This window comes from Macaca nemestrina, chromosome 7 (assembly GCF_043159975.1).
Source record: "Macaca nemestrina isolate mMacNem1 chromosome 7, mMacNem.hap1, whole genome shotgun sequence".
NCBI lineage: Eukaryota > Metazoa > Chordata > Mammalia > Primates > Cercopithecidae > Macaca > Macaca nemestrina.
In genome coordinates, this window is record NC_092131.1 from 54,968,963 (window position 1) to 54,994,249 (window position 25,287).

General features: G+C 37.1%; 1 protein-coding gene across 7 annotated transcripts in view; it reads left to right on the plus strand.

Annotated features, from left to right (window-relative positions):
- Positions 1 to 25,287, plus strand: part of LOC105481810 (DDHD domain containing 1) — a 123,098-nt gene that overhangs the window by 66,026 nt on the left and 31,785 nt on the right. For all 7 annotated transcript variants that reach the window (XM_011741553.2, XM_011741554.2, XM_011741555.2 and 4 more), the window contains 3 exons: positions 430 to 558; positions 1,915 to 2,062; positions 20,388 to 20,494. In XM_011741553.2, the coding sequence (XP_011739855.1) occupies positions 430 to 558; positions 1,915 to 2,062; positions 20,388 to 20,494 (384 nt within the window). The remainder of the gene's footprint in view (positions 1 to 429; positions 559 to 1,914; positions 2,063 to 20,387; positions 20,495 to 25,287) is intronic.

Sequence of the window (25,287 nt, forward strand, 5' to 3'; positions counted from 1 at the left end):
AATCATTTGATATTTTTAGTAAAATCAGTAGAAGAAACTGAAGTGAAGTTGCTGTGTCAAAGCTATTGAGAGCTTGAGGTATATATGCCTTAGACCCAATGAAGAGTCAGCCACATCGCCTGGAAAAGCAGTTGTTTAATTATCAAAACACATAGAAACTGTATATTAGAGGTTAAAATTATGATGGTTAAGTCACTCAGTGCTTTAAAAGGTTGCCATTCCCTATAGCAGGATTAATCATTTATAAAATAAAGTCCCTATCCATTACTTGCTTCACATAACTTTTATGTGAAATAGTGTTTTATTGAATTAAGTTTCATATCTGAGTTTGTTAGATAAGATTGATTTAAAAATCTGAGTGTTATAATTTTTCAAACAAATAAAGTTTGTCTTGGAGACTTTCAAATTAGCTTTTCCTTTTTACAATAGCTGTCCATAGTTTCAAGTTGAGTCGAAACCATGTGGACTGGCACAGTGTGGATGAAGTATATCTTTATAGTGATGCAACAACATCTAAAATTGCAAGAACAGTTACCCAAAAACTGGGATTTTCTAAAGGTAATCATTAAATATTACTATAGCTTATCAAAATTTTGGGAATCTGACTTTTTCTCTTATATTCAAAATAGACAATTCATGTTCTGTTTTTAGTATGTTTTAAATGTATTAAATTTAGTGACAGATTCCTTTTTAAATAAATGAAACTTTTTAAGTTGAGGTGACATGTGTTCGTCAAGGAATAACTATATATTTAGAATGATTTGACAAGATTAATAAATATCTTTTATACTTCTGAAAGCACAAAAGCTGTTAAACCTAAATTGTGGCAGTTGAAATATAGTGTCAAGGAAGATGAGGACTGAAAATTTTCCATCATATTTAGTGACCTGGAGGTCATTGGTGACTTAGATGGATTGATGGGGCAGAAACCAGATTGGCATGGGTTGAAGCATAAGTAGAAGATGAAGCAATGGAAGCAATGAGAATAGACAACTCTTTTTTCTTCTTTTTTTTAAGATGGGGTCTCACTCTGTCCCCTAGGGGGACAGAGCAGTCCTCCGAACTCAAGCCTCCTCAAGGGCTCAAGCAATCCTCTGAACTCAGCCTCCTCAGTAGCTAGGATTACAGGGATGCACCACCATGCCCAACTAATTTTTTTAATTTTTTGTAGAAACAGAGTCTCCTTAGGTTGTCCAGGCTGGTTTCAGATTTTTGGCTGCAAGCCATCCTCTTGCCTTGGTCTTCCAAAGCTCTGGGATTACAGACTTGAAATACAGTGCCTGGCCTGACAACTCTTTAGACACGTTTGACTACATGAAAGAAAAGAGAGAATGATACCTGGGGAAGATGGGAGAGCATTATCAAAAAATAAATGTAAAAAGAATTTTAAAGTTTGATACAATTTTTATACCATATTTTACATTTTTAATTTCAATAATGTGCTTTGAATATCTTTTTATGTTTATTACTCAGTTGTATTTATTTTCTGAATTACCTTGTGTAACTAGCTTAATTTGCTATTTGAATGGTTGTCTCTACTTTTTAATTAGTAAGCTCTCTTTGTATACTTAAGTAATTATGTGTTATATTTTGCATATTTTTTCCAGTTTGCCATTTCTTTTTTCCTGATATTTTCTTATTATAATATAGAAGCTTTAAATTTTTATATATTCAATTTGTCCTTCTTTCCTTCCATTTCTTTCTCTTTATGGTTTCTGGCTTTGGTTTTGTGTCCAGTTCACTTTATATCACAGCTGATCAATATATACCTTCTTACAGTTTTTATTTCCTCCCCCACAGCCAGTGAAATTTTTTCATAATATTCCTTTTACTTCTTTTTTTTCTTAAAACATATTGTGGAAAATGCTATTTCTCAGATTAAATAGTAAATTTAGAATTAAAATTTTTCTACAGCATCAAGTAGTGGGACCAGACTTCATAGAGGTTATGTAGAAGAAGCCACATTAGAAGACAAGCCATCACAGACTACCCATATTGTATTTGTTGTGCATGGCATTGGGCAGAAAATGGACCAAGGAAGAATTATAAAAAATACAGCCATGTAAGTTCTTTGATGAATACATTCTATGTCTAGTCTAGAATCCAAACTTTCATCCAGAGTATAAGAGATATTAACAGTATACTAATTCCACTGCATGTTCCTCCAGTGCCAACTGTTCGAATACCTCTTAAGTCATAGATCAAGTATCTGGACCAAATTTTGAGAGGGATTATGTCTACTGGATGATGATGATGATGTTTGATTTTTTTCTCCCCACAGTATGGAGAAGAGGAGGGATAAGGAAGCCTTTTTAAATCTAATATATTAAGTTAATTTATAGTCTAAGGTTGAAAGCAAGAAAAATATCTAGTTTTAGGTTATATCTTACTCTCTGAACTTCAGAAACTAAGAATACTGCAAAGTTGCACAACTCTAAAAGGCTAAGAAATAGCCAATTAGCAGCTTAACCTATCCGATTAATTGCTACCCAAGGAAACTGAACTCTGAATTTTATGTGGAAAACAGTGGATTATTTACCAACACACCAGACAGGTTATTTACCTCATTAGTTTATTTACATTCAGTTTTATCCTAAAACTTTTTAAGATGTTTTAGGGGTATATATGATATTTGCGTGTTTCAAAAACATTAATGACTTTGTTAAAAGGTCATGTTAGGGTTAAGGGTTCCACCGCAAACTTGGCTGTGAGCTAGCAGCCAGTGTAAAGAAAAATATAATCGGTTATAGATGATGCCAGGAGAACAAGTCTGTTGTTGACAAGTCCAGTTTATTTGATTCTGAGGCTTATAAAGGTTCATTTGAGTCCTTATAAAGTAAACGGTGTTATGATACTAGGAAGTATGTCCTCAGCAACACCTGTATAATAATAATGCAATGCTGAGTTTTATTTCACTTTTTATTGTAACATCTCTTAATGTCAGCTAATGGATTAAAGTAAAAATACAATTCAACTTCTTTTTATTATTATTATACTTTAAGTTCTAGGGTACATGTGCACAATGTGCAGGTTACATATGTATACATGTGCCATGTTGGTTTGCTGCACCCATTAACTCGTCATTTACATTAGGTATATCTCCTAAGGCTATGCCCCCCACATCCCCTCACCCTGGTGGGGCCCAGTGTGTGATGTTCCCTACCTTGTGTCCAAGTGTTCTCATTGTTCAGTTCCCACCTATGAGTGAGAACATGCAGTGTTTGGTTTTCTATCCTTGTGATAGTTTGCTCGGAATAATGGTTTCCAGCTACATCCATGTCCCTACAAAGGACATGAACTCATCCTTTTTTATGGCTGCTCGTATTCCATGGTGTATATGTGCCACATTTTCTTAATCCAGTCTATCATTGATGGACATTTGGGTCGGTTCCAAGTCTTTGTTGTTGTGAATAGTGCCGCAATAAACATACATGTGCATGTGTCTTTATATTCACATGATTTATAATCCTTTGGGTTTATACCCAGTAATGAGATTGCTGGGTCAAATGGTATTTCTAGTTCTAGATCCTTTAGGAATCACCCCACTGTCTTCCACAATGGCTGAACTAGATTACACTCCCAACAGTGTAAAAGCATTCATATTTCTCCACATCCTCTCCACCTGTTGTTTCCTGATTTTTAATGATCGCCATTCTAACTGGTGTGAGATGGTATCTCATTGTGGTTCTGATTTCCATTTCTCTGATGACCAGTGCTGATGAGCATCTTTTCATGTGTCTGTTGGCTGCATAAATGTCTTTTGAAAAGTGTCTGTTCATATCATTTGCCTACTTTTTGATGGGGTTGTTTGGTTTTTTTTCTTGTAAATTTGTTTAAGTTTCTGGATATTAGCCCTTTGTCAGATGGGTAGATAGCAAAAATTTTCTCCCATTCTGTAGGTTCCCTGTTCACTCTGATGGTAGTTTCTCTTGCTGTGCAGAAGCTCTTTAGTTTAATTAGATCCCATGTGTCGATTTTGGCTTTTGTTGCCATTGCTTTTGGTGTTTTAGTCATGAAGTCCTTGCCCATGCTTATGTCCTGAATGGTATTGCCTAGGTTTTCTTCTTGGGTTTTTATGGTTTTAGGTCTAACATTTAAGTCTTTTATCCATCTTGAATGAATTTTTGTGTAAGGCGTAAGGAAGGGATCCAGTTTCAGCTTTCTACATATAGCTAGCCAGTTTTCCCAGCACCATTTATTAAATGGGGAATCCTTTCCACATTTCTTGTTTTTGTCAGGTTTCTCAAAGATCAGATGGTTGTAGATGTGTGGTGTTATTTCTGAGGCCTCTGTTTTGTTCCATTGGTCTATATCTCTCTTTTGGTACCAGTACCATGCTGTTGGTTACTGTAGCCTTGTAGTATAGTTTGAAGTCAGTTAGCATGATGCCTCTAGCTTTGTTCTTTTTGCTTAGGATTGTCTTGGCAACGTGGGCTCTTTTTTGGTTCCATATGAACTTTAAAGTAGTTTTTTCCAATTATATGAAGAAAGTCATTGGTAGCTTGATGGGGATGGCACTGAATCTATAAATTACTTTGGGCAGTATGGCCATTTTCACGATATTGATTGTTCCTATCCATGAGCATTGAATATTCTTCCATTTGTTTGTGTCCTCTTTTATTTCATTGAGCAGTGGTTTATAGTTCTCCTTGAAGAGGTACTTCACATCCCTTGTAAGTTGAATTCCTAGGTATTTTATTCTCTTTGTAGCAATTGTAAATGGGAGTTCACTCATGATTTGGCTCTCTGTGTTACTGGTGTATAGGAATTCTTGTGATTTTTGCACATTGATTTTGTATCCTGAGACTTTGCTGAAGTTGCTTATCAGCTTAAGGAGATTTTGGGCTGAGACGATGGGGTTTTCTAAATATACAATCATGTCATCTGCAAACAGGGACAATTTGACTTCGTCTTTTCCTAACTGAATACCCTTTATTTCCTTCTATTGCCTGATTGCCCTGGCCAGAACTTCCAGCACTATGTAGAATAGGAGTGGTGAGAGAGGGCATCCCTGTCTTCTGCCAGTTTTCAAAGGGAATGCTTCCAGTTTTTGCCCATTCAATATGATATTGGTTGTGGGTTTGTCATAAATAGCTCTTATTATTTTGAGATGTATTCCATCAATACCTAGTTTATTAAGAATTTTTAGCATGAAGGGCTGTTAAATTTTGTCAAAGGCCTTTTCTGCATCTATTGAGATAATCATATGGTTTTTGTCCTTGGTTCAGGTTATGTGATGGATTACGTTTATTGATTTGCATATGTTGAACCAGACTTGCATCCCAGGGATAAAGCTGACTTGATCATGGTGGATAAGCTTTTTGATGTGCTGCTGGATTCTGTTTGCCAGTATTTTACTGAGGATTTTCTAATCGATGTTCATCAAGGATATTGGTCTAAAATTCTCTTTTTTTTGTTGTGTCTCTGCCAGGCTTTGGTATCAGGATGATGCTGGCTTCATAAAATGAGTTAGGGAGGATTCCCTCTTTTTCTATTGATTGGAATAGTTTCAGAAGGAATGGTACCAGCTCCTCTTTGTACCTCTGGAAGAATTTGGCTGTGAATCCGGTCCTGGACTTATTTTGGTTGGTAGGCTCTTAATTATTGCCTCAATTTCAGAGCCTGTTACTGGTCTATTCAGCGATTCAACTTCTTCCTGGTTTAGTCTTGGGGGAGGGTGTATGTGTCCAGGAATTTATCCATTTCGTCTAGATTTTCTAGTTTATTTGTGTAGAGTTGTTTATAGTACTCTCTGATGGTAGTTTGTATTTCTGTGGGATCGGTGGTGGTAACCCTTTTATCATTTTTCATTACATCTATTTGATTCTTCTCTCTTTTCTTCTTTGTTAGTCTTGTTAGCGGTCTATCAATTTTGTTGATCTTTTCAGAAAACCTGCTCCTGGTTTCATTCATTTTTTTTTTTTTTTTTTTTTTTTTTGAGATGGAGTCTCGCTCTGTTGCCCAGGCTGGAGTGCAGTGGCCGGATCTCAGCTCACTGCAAGCTCCGCCTCCCGGGTTTATGCCATTCTCCTGCCTCAGCCTCCCGAGTAGCTGGGACTACAGGGGCCCGCCAACTCACCCGGCTAGTTTTTTGTATTTTTTAGTAGAGACGGGGTTTCACCGTGTTAGCCAGGATGGTCTCGATCTCCTGACCTCGTGATCCACCCGTCTCGGCCTCCCAAAGTGCTGGGATTACAGGCTTGAGCCACCGCGCCCGGCCTCATTCATTTTTTTGAAGGACTTTTTTGTGTCTCTATCTCCATCAGTTCTGCTCTGATCTTAGTTATTTTTTGCCCTCTGCTATATTTTGAATTTGTTTACTCTTGCTTCTCTAGTTCTTTTAATTATGATGTTAGTGTATCAATTTTAGATCTTTCCTGCTTTCTCCTGTGGCCATTTAGTGCTATAAATTTCCCTCTATGCACTGCTTTAAATGTGTCCCAGAGTTTCTGGTACGTTGTGTCTTTGTTCTCACTGGTTTCAAAGAATATCTTTGTTTCTGCCTTCATTTTGTTATGTACCCAGTAGTCATTCAGGAGCAGGTTGTTCAGTTTCCATGTACTTGTGTGGTTTTGAGTGAGTTTCTTAATCCTGAGTTTAATTTGATTTCACTGTGGTCTGAGACACAGTTTGTTGTCGTTTCTGTTCTTTTGCCTTTACTGAGGAGTGCTTTACTTCCAACTGTGTGGTCAGTTTTGGAATAAATGTGATGTGGTGCTGAGAAGAATGTGTATTCTGTTGATTTGGGGTGGAGAGTTCTGTAGATGTCTGTTAGGTCTGCTTGGTAAAGAGCCGAGTTCAAGTCCTGGATATCCTTGTTAACCTTCTGTCTCATTGATCTGTCTAATATTGACAGTGGGGTGTTAAAGGCTGCCATTATTATTGTGTGGGAGTCTAGTCTCTTTGTAGGTCACTAAGAACTTGCTTTATGAATCTGGGTGCTCCTGTATTGGATGCATATATATTTAGGATAGTTGGCTCTTCTTGTTGAATTGATCCCTTTACCATTATGCAGTGGCCTTCTTTGTCTCTTTTGATCTGTTGGTTTAAAGTCTGTTTTATCCAAGACTGGGATTGCAACCCCTGGTTTTTTTTGTTTTTGTTTTTGCTTTCCATTTGCTTGGTAGATCCTCCTGCATCCCTTTATTTTGAGCCTACGTGTGTCTCTGCACATGAGATGGGTCTCCTGAACACAGCACACTGATGAGTCTTGACTCTTTATCCAATTTGCCAGTCTGTGTCTTTTAACTGGGCATTTAGCCCATTTACATTTAAGGTTAATACTGTTATGTGTAAATTTGATCCTGTCATTATGATGTTAGCTGGTTATTTTGCCCATTAATTGCTGCAGTTTCCTCCTAGCATCGATGGTCTTTACGATTTGTCATATTTTGCAGTGGCTGGTACCAGTTGTTCCTTTCCATGTTTAGTGCTTCCTTTAGGACCTCTTGTAAGGCAGGCCTGGTGGTGACAAAATCTCTCAACCCATTTGCTTATCTGTAACGGATTTTATTTCTCCTTCATTTATGAAGCCTAGTTTGGCTCGATATGAGATTCTGGGTTGAAAATTCTTTTCTTTAAGAATGTTGAATATTGGCCCCCACTCTCTTCTGGCTTGTAGGGTTTCTACCGAGAGATTGCTTTTAGTCTGATGGGCTTCCCTTTGTGGGTAACCTGACCTTTCTCTCTGGCTGCCCCTAACATTTTTTCCTTCATTTCAACCTTGGTGAATCTGACAATTATGTGTCTTGGAGTTGCTCTTCTCGAGGAGTATCTTTGTGGTGTTCTCTGTATTTCCTAAATTTGAATGTTGACCTGCCTTGCTAGGCTGGGGAAGTTCTCCTGGATAATATCCTGAAGAGTGTTTTCCAGCTTGGTTCCATTTTCCCCCTCACTTTCAGGTACACCAGTCAAACATAGATTTGGTCTTTTCACATAATCTCATATTTCTTGGAGGCTTTGTTCATTTATTTTTCTCTTTTTTCTCTTCTCTTTTTGCTTCATTTCATTAATTTGATCTTCAGTCACTGATAACCTTTCTTCCACTTGATCAAATTGGCTACTGAAGCTTATGCATGCATCAGGTCTTCAAGGTCATTCACCTACACTGTTTATTCTAGTTAGCCATTCATCTGATCTTTTCTCAAGGTTTTTAGCTTCCTTGCGATGGGTTCGAACATACTCCTTTAGCTCAGAGAAGTTCATTATTGCCAACTTTCCGAAGCCTACTTCTGCCAATTTGACAAAGTCATTCTCCATCCAGCTTTGTTCTGTTGCTGGTGAGGAGCTGCGATCCTTTGAAGGAGAAGAGGTGCTCTGGTTTTTAGAATTTTCACCTTTTCTCCTCTGGTTTCTCCCCATCTTTGTGGTTTTATCTACCTTTGGTCTTTGATGATGGTGACCTACAGATGGGGTTTTGGTGTGAATGTCCTTTTTGTTGATGTTGATGCTATTCCTTTCTGTTTGTTAGTTTTCCTTCTAAGAGTCGGGTCACTCAACTGCAGGTCTGTTGGAGTCTGTTGGAGGTCCACTCCAGACCCTGTTTGCTTGGGTATCACCAGCAGAGGCTGCAGAACAGCAAATATTGCTGCTTGATCCTTCCTCTGGAAGCTTCATCCCAGAGGGGCACCGCCCTGTTTGAGGTGTCTGTCGGCCCCTACTGGGAGGTGTTTTCCCTCAGCTGCAGGTCCCTCAGCTGCAGGTCTGTTGGAGTTTGCTGGAGGTCCACTCCAGACCCCATTTGCCTGGGAGGTATCTCCCAGTTAGGCTGCACGGGGGTCAGGGACCCACTTGAGAAGGCAGTCTGTCTGTTCTCAGAGCTCAAACACCATGCTGGGAAAACCACCCCACTCTCTTCAAAGCTGTCAGATGGGGGAGGTTGTTTAAGTCTGCAGAAATTTCTGCTGCCTTTTGTTCAGCTATGCCCTGCCCCCAGAGGTGGCATCTGCAGAGGCAGGTGGGCCTCATTGAGCTGCGATGGGCTCCACCCAGTTCGAGCTTCCCGGCCACTTTATTTACCTACTCAAGCCTCAGCAATGGCAGATGCCCCTTCCCCAGCCAGGCTGCCACCTAGCAGTTTGATCTCAGACTACTGCACTAGCAGTGAGCAAGGCTCCGTGGGTGTGGGATCCGCTGAGCCAGGCGCGGGATGTAATCTCCTCGTGTGCCATTTGCTACGACTGTTGGAAAAGCACAGTATTTAGGTGGCAGTGTCCTGATTTTCCCGGTACAATCTGTCACGGCTTCCCTCAGCTGGGAAAGGGAAATCCCAGACCCCTTGCACTTCCCAGGTGAGGCGATGCCCCGCCCTGCTTCAGCTTGCCCTCCATGGGCTGCACCCGCTGTCCAACCAGTTCCAATGAGATGAACCAGGTGCCTCAGCTGGAAATGCAGAAATCATGCATCTTCTGCATCAGTCACACTGGGAGCTGCAGACTGGAGCTGTTCCTGTTCAGTCATCTTGGAACAGACCTCACAATTCAACTTTTTAAAGAAAAAACCTTGTCACATAGTGTCAGGCCAAGTCTGATCCTTTTCAATCTCCATGGCTTATATTACAGGAATCTCTTCCCTCTGATCCTGATTTTACTTTCTGATGAGTTGTATATTACTTCCTGTGATGTTTATGTTTTTATGTTAGTATGCAGATATTTTGTTTGGATGTCTAGGAACCTGAGAACTAGGTTTACTTGCATATTCTCTCTGGAGCCATTGATAAATAAGAAGGTATCGGTTTGATTTCTTTGAGTACAAGTGAGGGAAATCCTAACCCAAAAAGGCTTAAGCCAAAAGCAGCATTTAGTAACTCATAAAACTGAGGAGTCTAGGAGTTAAATTGCCAAACAAGTCATCAAAATCCAGTTTTATCTGCTCCATCACCTTCATTGTGGAGCCATTATCACACATCTCCTTTGATTCCAAATGTTGTTTATATAATCTTGTGCTCAAATTCAAGAAGAAAGAATTAGTCTTTTTTTCCAAAAGTCCCAGCTAGTCTATGCATTTCAGTGACTAATGATGTTGCATCCAACTTCCTGAATCTATGCATGTAGCCATGCAGGGTATGATTGGCTAAACTGGTCATATTCCCAACCTAGAATCAGAGGGAAGTTGACTTCATCTTAACTATAGGAAGAGCTAGATTCACAGATAAAAATCACGAGCTATTATTGGAAGTAGGATGAATGAATCCAAGGTGGCTCAAAAAAAAACCCCAAGTGTCCACTACAGGGAGGATTGCCATCATTTCTTCATAGACAGGTTAATTTGATGGAAAATTCTACATATAACTTAGTAATCAATGGAAAATATTCATATAAAAAGGAATTCTGCATAATAAATGATTAAAAGATAGGAAAATCTATATGATTTCTTACCATTTCCCTGCTTGCTGTCATTCCTAAGTTCAGTATTCAGGCCTGTACAAAACTTCATCCTTATCAGGGCCATCCTGAAGCTTGTGTGTACTTGTGATTGATTTGACAGCCTTTTGTTCTCTCAGGATTTCTTTAAATCATGTCTTAGATTCCTGGTAATAGAGAGTTTTCCCTCAACATTATTTTAGCAAACCTGCTAATGATTAGTTCAAACTAGCTTTAATCACCTTTGTTCCAGAAAAATATGTTTACTACTTAACACAGATTGAGAAGCAAATTTTTAGACAACTTCTGGGAATGTCAGATATAGTTTACTAAAAGGGATAAATGGAAGGCATTTTAAATACAACTGGATTTACTTTTTGTGGAGTTTCCTTATAAGGGAACTAGTCATAGAACTTGTAGATCTAATGCCCTAAATTAGTCGTTTTAAAGCTATAATCTTAGAAGAATATAAGAAGGTTTTCAATTAAACACAGTGGGTTGAACACATGAGCTTATCTTATTCCCTCCTGAAACCTCTTTGAACATGCTATAAAAAAGAATTTTAAAAAGCAGAAAGGCATAAACCCTTAAGTACAGAAAAACATGGGAGAATAAACAATAGTGACAAGAATATCAACAAAACTTACGTTTTTGAACAGGAAATATACACATGTAGTTCACAAAACAAAATATTAAAATGTGGAGTAAAAAGACTGATTCTCATTTCTTCTCCATCTTCCCTCATTTTCCTTTGTCCTTGTATCCCCATTTATAGTCTTCTAGATTTTCTTTAGGCATATACAAATTTTTTTCCACACAAAACATGCATGCTGTAGACTTCTGGACCCTGTTTGTTTGTTTGTTTGTTTGTTTGTTTGTTTTAAAAATGTATTTTGGATTGCTTGAGCCCAGGAGTTCAAGACTGTGGTGTGCGATGATCATGCCTGTGAGTTTCCAGTGCACTGCAGCATTGGACAATGAAGCAAGACCCCATGTTTGGTTTTTTGGTTTTTTTTTTTTTGAGGCAGAGTCTTGCTCTGTTGCCCAGGCTGGAGTGCAGTGGCATGTTCTTGGCTCACTGCAGCGTCCGCCTCCTGGGTTTAAGAAATTCTCCTATCTCAGCCTTCCTAGTAGCTGGAACTACAGTCACACGTCACCACACCCAGCTAATTTTTGTATTTTTAGTAGAGACAGGGCTTCGTCATATTGGTCAGGCTAGTCTCAAACTCCTGACCTCAGGCAATCCACCTGCCTCAGCTTCCCAAAGTGCTGGGATTACAGGCGTGAGCCACCACGCCCGGTCAACCTCATCTCTTAAAAAAAAAAAAGTATCTTGGAGATTACTGTTCATGATTTTCTATTTATATCTTTTTCTATTTTTTTCTATATTTATATCACACATATATTTTCTTAAAACCAATTAGTTTACCAATTTTTTTCTAATTGAGAGGAATTATGAAGACTTATTTTTTACAGCTATTTAATGATCCCTAGTTGTACAGTAATTTTTAAATGCTATTAATCTCTATCTTCTCTTCTTACAATATGAGGTAAACATTCATTGCTCAGAGAACATGGAAGTTGAAATAAGCTTATAACAGGACTGAAATCATGATTTTTGTGCATGCGTAGCAGCACAGTAGTGGGTCATTGTCTGAGGTATAGTATTATATTTTTTAATCATTCCTTTTTCTCATTTTCTCTATCCCCTGTTGGTCTCAGTAGTTCTTATGAGATATTTAAGAAATAGATTTTACTGCTTTTAGTAAGGCAAATTTGGGCATCTAGCCAGAACATATCCATCTTCTCTCTTCCCTCTCCCTGTCTCCCCCTTCCTCTCTTTGGCATCCCCCTCCTCTCCCTTCTCCTTCCCTCACTATTTTTTCATTTTTCTTGCATCCTTTTCTTTTTTTTCTTAACAGTCACTCCAGTACTCCAAATGATTCAGTAGACATACCTGTTTGATCAGTTTTTGATCATTTGAGAATTATGATAGCGATCCTGTGGAGGGAAGGATTGTATAAGTTTGCTTTAGAAAAAAACAACATTTTAAGCAGATATAGTGTTTCCGAGTTGAGAACTCAAAGTTAGCGTTTCCCAGCTACATCACTATTGACATTTTTGACTGGATAATTTTTTATTATGAGGGCTGGCCTGTACATTGTAAGATGTATAACAGTATCCCTAGCCTCTTCTCACTGATGCAAATAAAACCCTTGGTTGTTAGAACCAAAAATATCTCCAAACATGGCCAAGTGTCCCTCAAAGTACAAAATTGTCCATGGTTGAGAACCACTAATCTAAATGAACTGTTTTGTGTGCAAATTCAAACAGCAACACACGTACCACTTCCTAATTACTGTATCACAATGATTTACCTAAAAACTACACAGCCATCAAAATTGAATGAGTGGGTAGAAAAATATTAGAAATTTTAAAACTGAACCTTTGAAAAGATGACAAAGAAACTTTAAAAATGTTCCTGCGACCGTTACTTGAGTATCTGATGTAAAAAAGGAACTTTTAGACTCTGTGGATAATAAAGAGAACCTGCCTTCAAGTCTAAAGTTTTGGCTATCATTTTATTTTCAGTGATGATAAGGGAAGCACATCTTTATTTTGGCAAAGTAGAATCTATTTAGGCTTCTTAAAATGCCAACTTTGGGGATATGCAATCAATAAACATAATTATAATGTAATGCCTTTTAAAATATACTGAAAATGAAGATAGACTTTTCAACAAGTACTATTGGGATAGCTAGATTTGCATATAGAAAAAAAAATAAATTGGATCCATTGCTCACACAAGGATAAATTTCAATTGGATTACATTTAAGTGAAAGAAATGAAACCAGGACATGGTAGCACGTGCCTATAGTCCTAGCTACTTTCCTAGCTACTTGGGAGGCTGAAGCAGGAGAATCGCTTGAGCCCAGGAATTCGAGGCTATAGTGCCCTATGACCACACCTATGAATAGCCACTGCACTTCAGCTGGGGCAACATAGCAAGACCTCATCTCTAAACAAACAAACAAAAAAAGGCCAGGGGGGAGGAAAAGAAATGAAATTATACAAGTATTAGGGATTTTTTTTAAAGGAGAGCTTGAATTCTTCTAGAACTTGGGAATAGAGAAAACTATTCTATGACTTGATCCACAAGAAATAAGGAAAAATATTGATAAATATTATATCATCTAGAAAAAAAATATGGCAAAGAAAAACTAAGTTGAACTGAAAGAAAACATTTTCAACTTATAGATGAAGGATTCTTAATATGTGAAATCATGCTAAAAATAAAAATATGTTCAACCACCTTATGGGAAAATGGGCTAAAGATATAAGCAAGTAGTTCCTAGAAAAGGAAATGGCTGTTCACCGTATGAAAAGTCTTTTTTTTTTTTTTTTTTTTTGGAGAGAGTTTTGTTCTGTCACTCATACTGGAGTGCAGTGGCGCAATCTTGGTTCACTGCGGCCTCTACCTCCCGGGTTCAAGCGATTCTTCTGCCTCAGCCTCCCAAATAGCTGGGAGGGACTACAGGTGCGCACCACCACACCCAACTAATTTTTGTGTTTTTTTGGTAGAGTCTGGATTTTACCATGTTGGCCAAGCTGGTCTCAGACTCCTGACCTCAAGTGATCTGCCTGCCTCGGCCTCCCAAAGTGCTGGGTTTACAGGCATGAGCAACGCACCCAAACAGATGTCATTTCTTAACTATCAGATTAGCACAAGTTCAAAATTTGACGACATGCTTTTTTGGCCAGGCTGTAGGTAATAGATGTTCTTATACAGCTGATGGAATGCAATGAAAATGAGTATGTGGCAGTATCTATCAAAATTACATATGTATTTATCCTTTGACCCAGAAAACCTAGTTCTAGGACTCTATCCCAAAAAATATCAGCAAAAATAAAAGGACGTGCACAAGGCTTTTGATTGCAGCATCACTACTAGGAAACTACTCAAATGTTCATCAGTAAGAGATAGGTTGATAAACTACAGCTATTGTCTATATAATGGAGTAGTATGCAGTTGTAAAATAAGGAAGATCTCTGTGTATTACTCTGGTTATTTGAAAAGATTCACAAAGTTGAGAACCTTTTAACTAGACCAAGAGAAAAAGAAGATTCAAATTACTAAAATCAAAAGTAAAAGAGGAGACATTACTACCACCAACCTTAGAGAAATAAAAAGGATTATAAGGGAATACTATGCACAATTCTGTGCTACAGAGTGTATAACCTAGATGAAATGAACAAATTTCTAGAAACAAACTACCAAAACTGTTTTAGTAATCACTTTCCAAGACAGACACAAACTAGGAAAACTGATCTGGTAACAAGTAAGAAATAGGAAGTCTGAGGAGACCTGTAACAAGTACAGCATTTGGATTAATAATCAAAACACTTCCCACCAAAACAACAAAAGCCCAGGACCCGAAGATTGCACTGGTTAATTCTACCATACATCAAAAGAAGAATTAAGCTGGGTGCATTGGCATGTGTCTGCAGTCTCAGCTTCATGGAAGGCTGAGGCAGGAGGATTGCTCGAGCACAGAAGCTCCAGGCTATAGTACAAGACTGTTCCAGTGAATAGCCACTGCACTTCAGCCTGGGCCACATAGTAAGATCATGTCTTTTAAAAAAAAAATAGAGAAGAATTAGCACCACTTCTCTACAAACTCTCTAAAAAATAGAAAAGGAAGGAAGATTTCCCAGCTCATTCTATGAAGCCAGTATTACCCTGATACCAAAAACCAATGAAAGCATCATGAGGAAAAGAAAACTATACCAATATCCCTTGCTGAATACAGACCACAGAAATCTCAATGAAATGCCAACAAACTGAATCCAGCAACATATATAAATGGTTATATACCATGACTAAGTGGCATTTATCCCAGGAATGCAAGATAGGGTCAACTTTTTTTTTTTTTTTTAATCAAGGTAATCCACCACATGTAGAATGAAGGAAAAAAAAAAAAACCACATCATGTGACTTTCAGACACAGAAAAGACATTTGACAAAATCTCAACATACTTTCATAATAAAAGCACTCAGGAAATTAGAAACAGAAGGCAACTTTCTCAATCTGGTAAAGGGCATCTACAAAAAGCCTGTGGCTAAACTTATTCTTTAATAGTGAAAGACTGAAAGCTGCTCCTTGAGATCAGGAACAAGACAAAGATATCCACTCTCACCACTTCTGTTCAGCATTTGTACTGTGCATTTCAGCCACAGCAATTAATCAAAAGAAATAAAAGACATCTAGATTAGAATGGAAGAGATAAAACTATCTCTGTTTGCAGATGGCATGCTACTATAAGTAGAAAGTCCTTTTGTTCTTCAAAGGACACTGAAGAAAATGAAGATAACCCTCAGAATGGGAGAAAATATTAGCAAACCACGTATCTGATAAAGGTCTAGGATCCAGAATATATAAAGTACTCTTACAACTCAACAGTTTTTAAAAAAGGAAGACCCCAGTTTTTTTTAAATGGGTAAAGGATTTGAGTAGGCATTTGTCCAAATAGGATATACAAATGGCCAATAAACTTGTGAAAAGATGGTCAGCATCTTTAGTTATTAGAGAGATGTGACCTTGAACACTACCACTTTAAAGGTACCACTTTATACCCACTAGGATAACTCTTATCGAAAGGATGGAAATTAACAAGTATTAGCTAGGATGAAGAAAAATCGCAACCCTTACATGTTTCTCGTGAGATTAGAAAATAGTACAGCTGCTTTGGAAAGAGTTTGGCAGTTCTCCCAAAAGTTAAAGTTAGTGTATGAGCCAGCAATATCGTTATGTGTATACCCAAGAGATCTGAAAATGTATGACCACAGAAACTTGTTAAAGAATGTTCATAGAAGCATTATTCATGATAGCCAAAAAGATGGAAGCAACCCAAACATCCATCAGCTGATGAGTGGTAAGCAAAAGTGGCATATCCATATAATGAAATACTATTCAACAATGAAAAGCAATGAAGTACCGATTTATGATGCAACATAGATGAGACTTGAAAACATTACACTAACTGAAAAGCCAGACACAAAAGACAGCATATTGTATGATTCTATTTATATGAAATACTCAAATAGACAAATCTGCTGAAAGTAGATTAGTGGGTGCCGGTGGGTGGGAGGAAGAGGGATAGAGAGTGACTGCTAATGAGTATAGTGTTTCTTTCTGGGGTGATGAAAGTGTTAACGAAATTAGATAATGGTGATGGTTGCATAAGTCTTTGAATATATTAAAAGCCACAGTTGTTTAAAAAAAAAAAAAAAAACTAGTGAAGTTGTGTCAAAAGCAACTTGAAGAGATTCACAGACCTAAAATAGGAGACAATTTGAACCTTGGTAAGGATAATAACTACAGTGGATTGATATGCATCAAATATGCTTAAATCTGTGAATTAGTAATGATATCAAAATATATAAAACCTAATAACTTGTTATTTTGAGAACTGTTAATAAAGGGGAAGAATTAACCATTTATCTTGCCTTTTCTAGGTTAACTGTGCCTCAGTTCATGCAGAAACTATTTGGTTATACCCCAGTGCAGCTAAATATTTAATGTAAGGAAATTTCTTTTTCTAGAAATATAAGTCTATAAACAAATGAAGAGTGATGGAATATAAAAGGCGCTTTTGCCACCATGAAAACTAATGGATTTAAACAATGATCATCAGTAACTGCTATCATCACCAAAAAGAGAAGAGTTGTATGTACCTATGTACATATGGAGTAGTAGTCTCACCAAAACAGAGCTTGAATCTGATGAAGCCCTTATAACTAACTACCAAATTATAGGAAACAGGACAAAGAACATGTTAACACCATAGGGATGCAATGAATGAAAATAGGACTCTGAGTAACTTTATAGGAAACATAAACACAAAATTACAGGTATACCTCAAAGATATTGTGGGTTTGGTTCCATACCACTGCAATAAAGCAAATACCATAATTAACAAGTTGCACAAATTGGCTTCTCAGTGCATATAAAAGTTATGTTTACACTACACTGTAAACTGTTAAGTATGTGATAGCATAATGTCTTTAAAAATCGATGTACATATCTTAATTTTAAAATGCTGTGCTGCTAAACGTTGCTAACCAGTTATCTGAGGCTGCAGTGAGTTCACAGCATCTTTTTGCTGTTGAAGGGTCTTGCCTCCATGTTGATGGCTGCTGACTGATCAGGATGGTAGTTGTCAAAGTTTGGGGTGGTTGTGGCAATTTCTTAAAATAAGACAACAATGAAGTTAGCCACATCAATTGATTCTTCCTTTCAGAAAGATTTCCCTGTAACATGCAATGCAGTTTGAGAGCATTTTACCCACTGTAGAACTTAACTTGAAAATTTGAATCAATCCTCTCAAACCCTGCCACTGCCTTATCAACTAAGTTTATGGCATATTCTGAATTCTTTGTTGCCATTTCAGCAATATTCACATCTTCACCAAGAGTCCATCTCAAACCACTTTCTTTGTTCATCCATAAGAAGCAACTACTCATCCTCTGAAGTTTTCTCATGAAATTGCAGCAATTCAGTCACATCTTCACACTCTTCTTATTTTAGTTCTCTTGCTATTTCCAATACATCTGCAGTCACTTCCTCACTGAAGTCTTGGGCCCCTCAAAGTCATTTATGAGGTTGGAATCCATTTCTTCCAAACTTCTGGAATGTTGAGATTTTCACCCCCCATGAATTACTGAATCACAAATGTTCTTAATGGCATCTAGAATGACGAGTTCTTTCCAGAATATTTTCACTTTACTTTGCCCAGATTCATCCACTATCTATAGCAGCTATAGCATTATAAAATTTGTTTCTTAAATGTAAGGCTCGAAAGTTAAAATTACTCCTTGATCCATGGGCTGCAGAGTGGATATTGTGTTAGCAGGCATGAAAACAACATTCATCTCCTTGAACATCTCCATCAGAGCTCTTGAGTGACCAGGTACATTGTCAGTAGGCAGTAATCATTTGAAAGAAATCATTTTTTTTTCCTGAGCAGTAGGTGTCAACAGTGGGCTTAAAATATTCAGTAAGCCGTGCTGTAAAAAAAGATGTGCTGCTATCCAGGCTTTGTTGTTCCATTTATAGAGCACAGGGACAGTAGATTTAGTATAATTCTTAAGGGCCCTAGGATATTTGGGATGGTCAGTGAGCATTGGCTTCAACTTTAAGTTACCAGTTGTGTTAGCTCTTCACAAGAGAGTCAGCCTGTCCTTTGAAGCTTTGAAGCCAGGCATCGACTTCTTCTTTCTAACTGTGAAAGTCCTAGGCATCTTTTTCCATTAGAAGGCTTTTTTGTCTACGTTGAGAATATGTTTAAGGTAGCAACCTTCATTGATTATCTTGGCTAGATCTTCTTAACTTGATGAAGCTTCTACATTAGCACTTACCTTACACTTTTATGTTATGGAGGCAGCTTCTTTCCTTAAACCTCATGCACTAACCTGCTAGCTTCAAACTTTTGTTCTGCAGCTTCTTTGCTTCTCTCAGTCTTTTAGAATTGAAAAGAGTTAAGGCTTGCTCTGGATTAGGCTTTGGCTTAAATGAAGGAAAAGTTGTAACTGTTTTGATCTTCTATCCAGACCACTAAAACTTTCTCCTTATCAACAATAAGGTTTTTTCATTTTCTTATTTGTGTGTTCACTGGAGTAGTACTTTTAATCTCCTTCAAGAACTTTTCCTTTACATTCACAAAGTGGCTAACCAGTGCAAGAGGTTCAGCTTTTGGCATGCTTGGCTTTTGACATACCTCCCTCACTAAGCTCAATCATTTCTGGTTTTTTATTTGAAGTGAGAGATGTGCAACTCTTCCTTTCACTTGATCACCTAGAGGCCAGTATGGAATTATTAAGTGCCCTAATCTCAATATTGTTGTGTCTCAGGGATAATATGGAAGCCCTCGGAGCAGGAGAAAGGTTGGGGAATAGCCAGTCAGTGGAAGTCAGACCACATACATTTATCGATTAAGCTCATCTTATACAGGTGCAGTTCGCCAGAGTGGATGTAATAATAATGAGAAAGTTTGAAATATTGTGAGGATTACAAAATGTGACGGACACAGAGTGAGCACATGCTATTGGAAAAATGCACTAATAGATTTGCTCCATGCAAGGTTGCCACAGACCTTCAGTTTTTTAAAAAGTGGAGAAAAAAGTAATATCTGCAGAGTGCAATTTTTTTTAAAAAATGAATGCGGTAAAACAAGGTATGCCTTTACAAGGCAAAATAGAGAAATGAGCCTGTAGTAGAGACATGTCTTCTAATTGCAGTGCATGGATTGTATTTAGAGCTCAGTTTAAACAAGTGTAAAAACAATTTTAATATTATAAAATAATATTTATAGTCCAACTGGAAAAATAGGACCACTGAACTACGTATTTGCTGAAATTAAGCAATGATTAATTTCTTTGGTATGATAATACTGAATAGGTTATGTTTTTCTTTTATTTTAGAAATATATACTAAACTATCTACAGACAAAATAATGCAATATCTAGGATTTGTTTTTAAATATGGGAGAAGGGAGTGACTCCTAAAGGAATAGCATGAGGGAGTTTTTCTGGATGAACTGTTCTGAATTGTGTAATACTAATCACAAATCTGCACATGTGCTAAAATTTATATAACTGACACCAAAAGGGGGAAAAGAGTCAATTTTATAGTATCTTCATATTTTAAATAAAATTTTAAAATTTATATTATGGAAAGGATGAAGAGAGCAATAGATGAAACAGGATAGGTCATGACTTGCTAATATTTGGAGCTGGGTGATGGCACTGAGGTATTCATTATGCCATTTTGTCTACTGAAAATTCTTATGTATAATTATTTAGAATATAATGTAAAAGCTTAGAATATTTGAAATCGTAGATTGCAAATTTAGGACAAAGCTATAAGCAAATGGAAGTGTTATGATTAAACACATTCTATCTCATATACATTTATATGTGAAGTTATTCTCATAAAGCTTTGTTTGCATTTTTGTTTGTTTGTTTAGGATGAGAGAGGCTGCAAGAAAAATAGAAGAAAGGCATTTTTCCAACCATGCAACACATGTTGAATTTCTGCCTGTTGAGTGGCGGTCAAAACTTACTCTTGATGGAGGTATATTTTGTTTAAAAATTGAATGATTTAGCCAATGGCAAACTTTTACCAAAACAAATGCAGAAAGTTTTAGAAAATACTTCTTGTTCATTGAGAACATAGTGTCTTCCATTTAATTGTCTTGAGGTATACTCACCCTTTGTTCTAGATTATTTAAGAAAATAAAATCCATTGATTTCTAAAATAATTATACTGACTAATATCATTTGAACCACTATATAGATTTCATAGATAGCACTGTTTTCATGCATGCCCTCTGTGGATTGTGAGGGTGGGTGGAGGGATATAGCGGGAACAAAATGTTTTCCAAAGTTTTTGACACTAAGTTGATTTGTCATCACTTTAAAAATATTTGTTTTCCACAATTCCATACGAGCTTACATTTTTCTTTCTAATAATTTTCCTCTCATAATCGGAAAATAAAAATCTCAGGGTTTTTTTTTCCTTTGTTGTTTTTCATACGTTCCCTGGGCTGGTGAATTACAGTCTATCATAGAGAATTTGTGTATTTGTTTAAATAAAATCAGTTTAGTTGTCTTCCTTAAAGATCTGTCATCAACCAAAATATGTGTCTTTCTTTACACAAATTATGTCCGTTAAATATTAAAACCATAAAAACAGAATGTTTAGATTGATTATTTACATAATCTGCAAAATGAGAGAGTTGTTATACTGGATATAATATTAGCAGCTGCCATTTGCGGAGCCTTTTGCTATGTACCTGGCAGTCTGCTGTGCATTTTGCATGGAGTATCTCATTTAATTGTCTCAAAAATTCATGAAATACCTGCTATATTTTCTCCATTTTACTGATAAAACTGAAACTCACTAAAAGGCAAATTTAAGAGTGGCAGGCAGAATCTAGCGCTGTATGATGGCAGATTCTATGTTTATCACAGTGTTAAACTGCCTCCCTGGGTGATTTATAAGAATTTGTCCAGGTCTGTGATTCTGTCTCATAGTCAGTTACGATTTATAAGGACTCGTCCAGGTCTGTGATTCTGTCTCACAGTCAGTTAGGAATGTCATTTGTAGTTTATCAAACCCAAATTGCATCAAAAATTGTAATGAGTTTAAAAAAAAAAAAAAAAGGAATGTTATTGACCAAAACAGATCTCAGCAGCAGTGGTTGATATGTAAAGTTCTAGTGTAATAACAACATGATCCCTTGAACTTCTCCCATTCATACAGGTAAATTGCTCAGGCTTCTCAGGAAAGTATATAATATGGATGAATTACTATTTAGTAAAACTCCTGAGTTTGTAATTTCTGTTAGGTTTAAGCCACTTTGGTAGTATAAAAGGCATTCTGATGAGTGAAAGAAGCCAGTCTTAGGCCGGGCGCAGTGGCTCACACCTGTAATCCTGACACTTTGGGAGGCTGAGGCAGGTGGATCATTTGAGGTCAGGAGTTTGAGACCAGCCTGGCCAACATGGTGAAACCCTGTCTGTACTAAAAATACAAAAAAAATCAGCCGGGCTTGGTGGTGGGCATCTGTAATCCCAGCTACTTGGGAGACTGAGACACGAGAATCACTTGAACCCAGGAGACAGAGGTTGCAGTGAGCCAAGATTGTGCCAGTGCACTCCAGCCTGGATAACAGAGTGAAACCCTGTCTCAAAAAAAAAAAAAAAAAAAAGCCAGTCTTGAAAGTTTATATACTTTATGCTTCCATTTTCATGACATTTTGGAAAAGGCAAAACTTCAGGGACAGAGAACAGATCATTGGTTAGCAGGAGTTAGGGGAAGGAGGGAGGATTTGAATTTATAGGAGCAGCATGTAGAAGTTTTTCAGGGTGATGGAACAGTTCAATATCCTGATCCTGGCAGTAGTTACGTAAAACTACACATGCGAGTCAATTTTATTGTGTGTAAATTTAAAAATAATTTTAAAAGGGTATCTACCTACAGCACACATCATTGTGTTCTTTGGCAGTGAAAGGCTAAAACCATTTCCTTTAAATCAGGAATAAGCCAAAGATATCCACTCTTATAATTTAAACATTCTGCTTGAAAGTCTTAGTGCAGTAAGATAAGAAAAAGAAATAATAGTTACAAAGACTCAGAAACATCTGTTTTGATTTGTAGGTCATATGGTTGTCTACTCAGAATATACAAAAGAATATACAGAAAAATTATTAGGCTGGGCAGAGTGGCATGTGGCTGTAGTCCCAGCTACTCGGAGGCATAGGCAGGAGGATCACTTGAGTCCAGGAGTTTTGTGCTGTAGTGCACTATGCCAAGCAGGTGTTCACACCAAGTTCACTATCAATATAATGACCTTTCAGGAGCAGGGAGACGTGAAAGAGCCCAGGTTGGAGAAAAAACAGGCCAAAACTCCTGTGATGATCATTAGTGGGATAACACCTGTGAATAACCACTGCACTCCAGCCTAGGTAACAGAGACCCCATATCTGGGAAAAAAGAAAAAGAAAAAAAAAATTATTAGAATTAATAAAGTAATTTATTAGGGTTGTGACATAGAAATTCCATATATAAACATAATTGCATTTCCGTATACCAAGAACAGACAAATAGCATCAAAAATATAAAGTTCCAAGAAATAAATCTAGCAAAAGAAGTATATTTATGTTACAAATTAAACAATTAAAAGACCTTAAACACAACTTAAAGATAATTTCCTTAGATTGGAAAATTCGTTATTCTAGAGGTGTGGATTCTCCCAAATCGATCTATAGATTCCATGTAATTCCAATCAGGATTTCCAGAGTTTTTCCATGAAACTTGACAAACTGATTCTGAAATGATTATCAAAGAACAAAGGGCTAAACAATCAAAGTCAAGAGACAGCACACGGAATGTGATAAAATATTTGCAGATTACCCATCTAACAAGAGATTAATAACCAGAATATATAAGGAGCTCAACTGTATAGGAAAAAAAATCTAATAATCTTATCCAAAAAATGGGCAAAAGATTTGGTAGGTATTTCTCAAAAGACAACATACAAATGGCAAACAGGCATATGAAAAGGTGCCAACGTCATTGATCATCAGTGAAAGGCAAATCAGAACTACAATGACATATCTCACCCTAGTTAAAATGGCTTATATCCAAAAGACAGGCAGTAACAAATGCTGGTGAAATGTGGAGAAAAGGGAACCCTTGTACGCTGTCGGTAGGAATGTAAGTTAGTACAACCACTATGGAGAACAGCTTGGAGGTTCCTCGAAAAACTAAAAATAGAGCTACCATATGATCCAGTAATCCCACTGCTGGGTATATATTAAAAAGAAAGGCAGTCAGTATATTGAATAGATGTCTGCAGCATCCTGTGTTTGTTACAGCACTGTTTACAATAGCCAAGATTTGGAAGCAACCTAAGTGTCTATCAACAAATGCAGGGATAAAGAAAATGTAGTACATATGTACAATGGATGACTATTTGGCCATAAAAAAGAATGAGATCCTGTCATTTGAAACAACATGGATGGAACGGGAGGTCATTATATACTCAGGCACAGAAAGACAAACAGCAGATGTTCTCATTTGTTGGATCAAAACAACTTACGGAGATAGAGAGCAGGCTGGTTATCAGAGGCTGGGAAGGATACTGGGGAGGTGGGGATGGTTAATAAGTACAAAAAAATAGAATGAATAAGACCTAGTATTTGATTGCACAACAGGGTGACTATAATCAATAATAAATTAGTGGTACATTTTTAAATAACTAAAAGAGTAGTACTGGATTGTTTGTAACACAAAGGATAAATGCTCGAGGGGGTGGATACCCCATTTTCCATGATGTGATTACTATGTATTACATGCCTGTATCAAAATATCTCATGTACCCCATAAATGTATATACCTCCTATGTACCCATAAAATTAAAAAAAAAAAAAAAAAAAAAAAGAAATAAAAAAGGAACAAAGGTCTGAAAATAGCCGAAACACAGAATGACGGATTTGAGGGGTAGAGTCTTGACCTACTAGGTAGCCATACCTAGTACTGTATTCAAACTTCTGTAAATATCCTTGGCACAAGGATAGGCAAATAGACCTGTGTACCGGATTAGAGATTCCCTAAACAGGAAACCTGTCATACCTGGCATTACAGATCGTTGGTGAAAGGATGGCCTGTTCCATAAATGGCATGTGGTAACTGGGTGTCCTATGGGGGAAAAAAGTAAAAAATGATCTCTACTTCACATTTCACATGGATCAAAAACATGATAATATGAAAGCCAAGACCTTAAAACTTTTTAGAAAAATATACAAAACACTACCTTTACAACCTCAAGGTGCAGCTCAAGGTGCAGGGAAAGAATTCTTAATATACCAAAAAAATGCAACTATAAACTAACAAATTTGATTAGATTAAAATTAAGGACTTCTCTTTACCAGTAGACCATAAAAAAAGAAAGACAAGCCACAAACTGAGAAAAAGATGTTATAACAGAGCAACAGATATAACCACCAAAGGTTTCATATCCAGAATAAAGGACAAGAAACTTAAGTGGGAAAGAAAAGATTTTTTAAATTTATGTATGTATATTTTTTTCTAGTAATCAAGGAGATGCAAATTAAAGCCACAGTGAAGTATCGTTCATACCCATCAAGCAAAAATTTAAGAAAGTGACAATACCAAGTGTTGTTGGGGTTGTATAGTAGTGAGAGTTTTCATTCACTATTGTTGGGAATGAAACTTGGTATAGTCACTTTGGAAGATTTAACATCATCTTATAAAGTTGAAGGTGCATGTGCCCTTTGACACAGTAGTTCCACTTCTTAGAGATATACTCTAAAGAAACTCTTAAACATGTGCACCAGGAG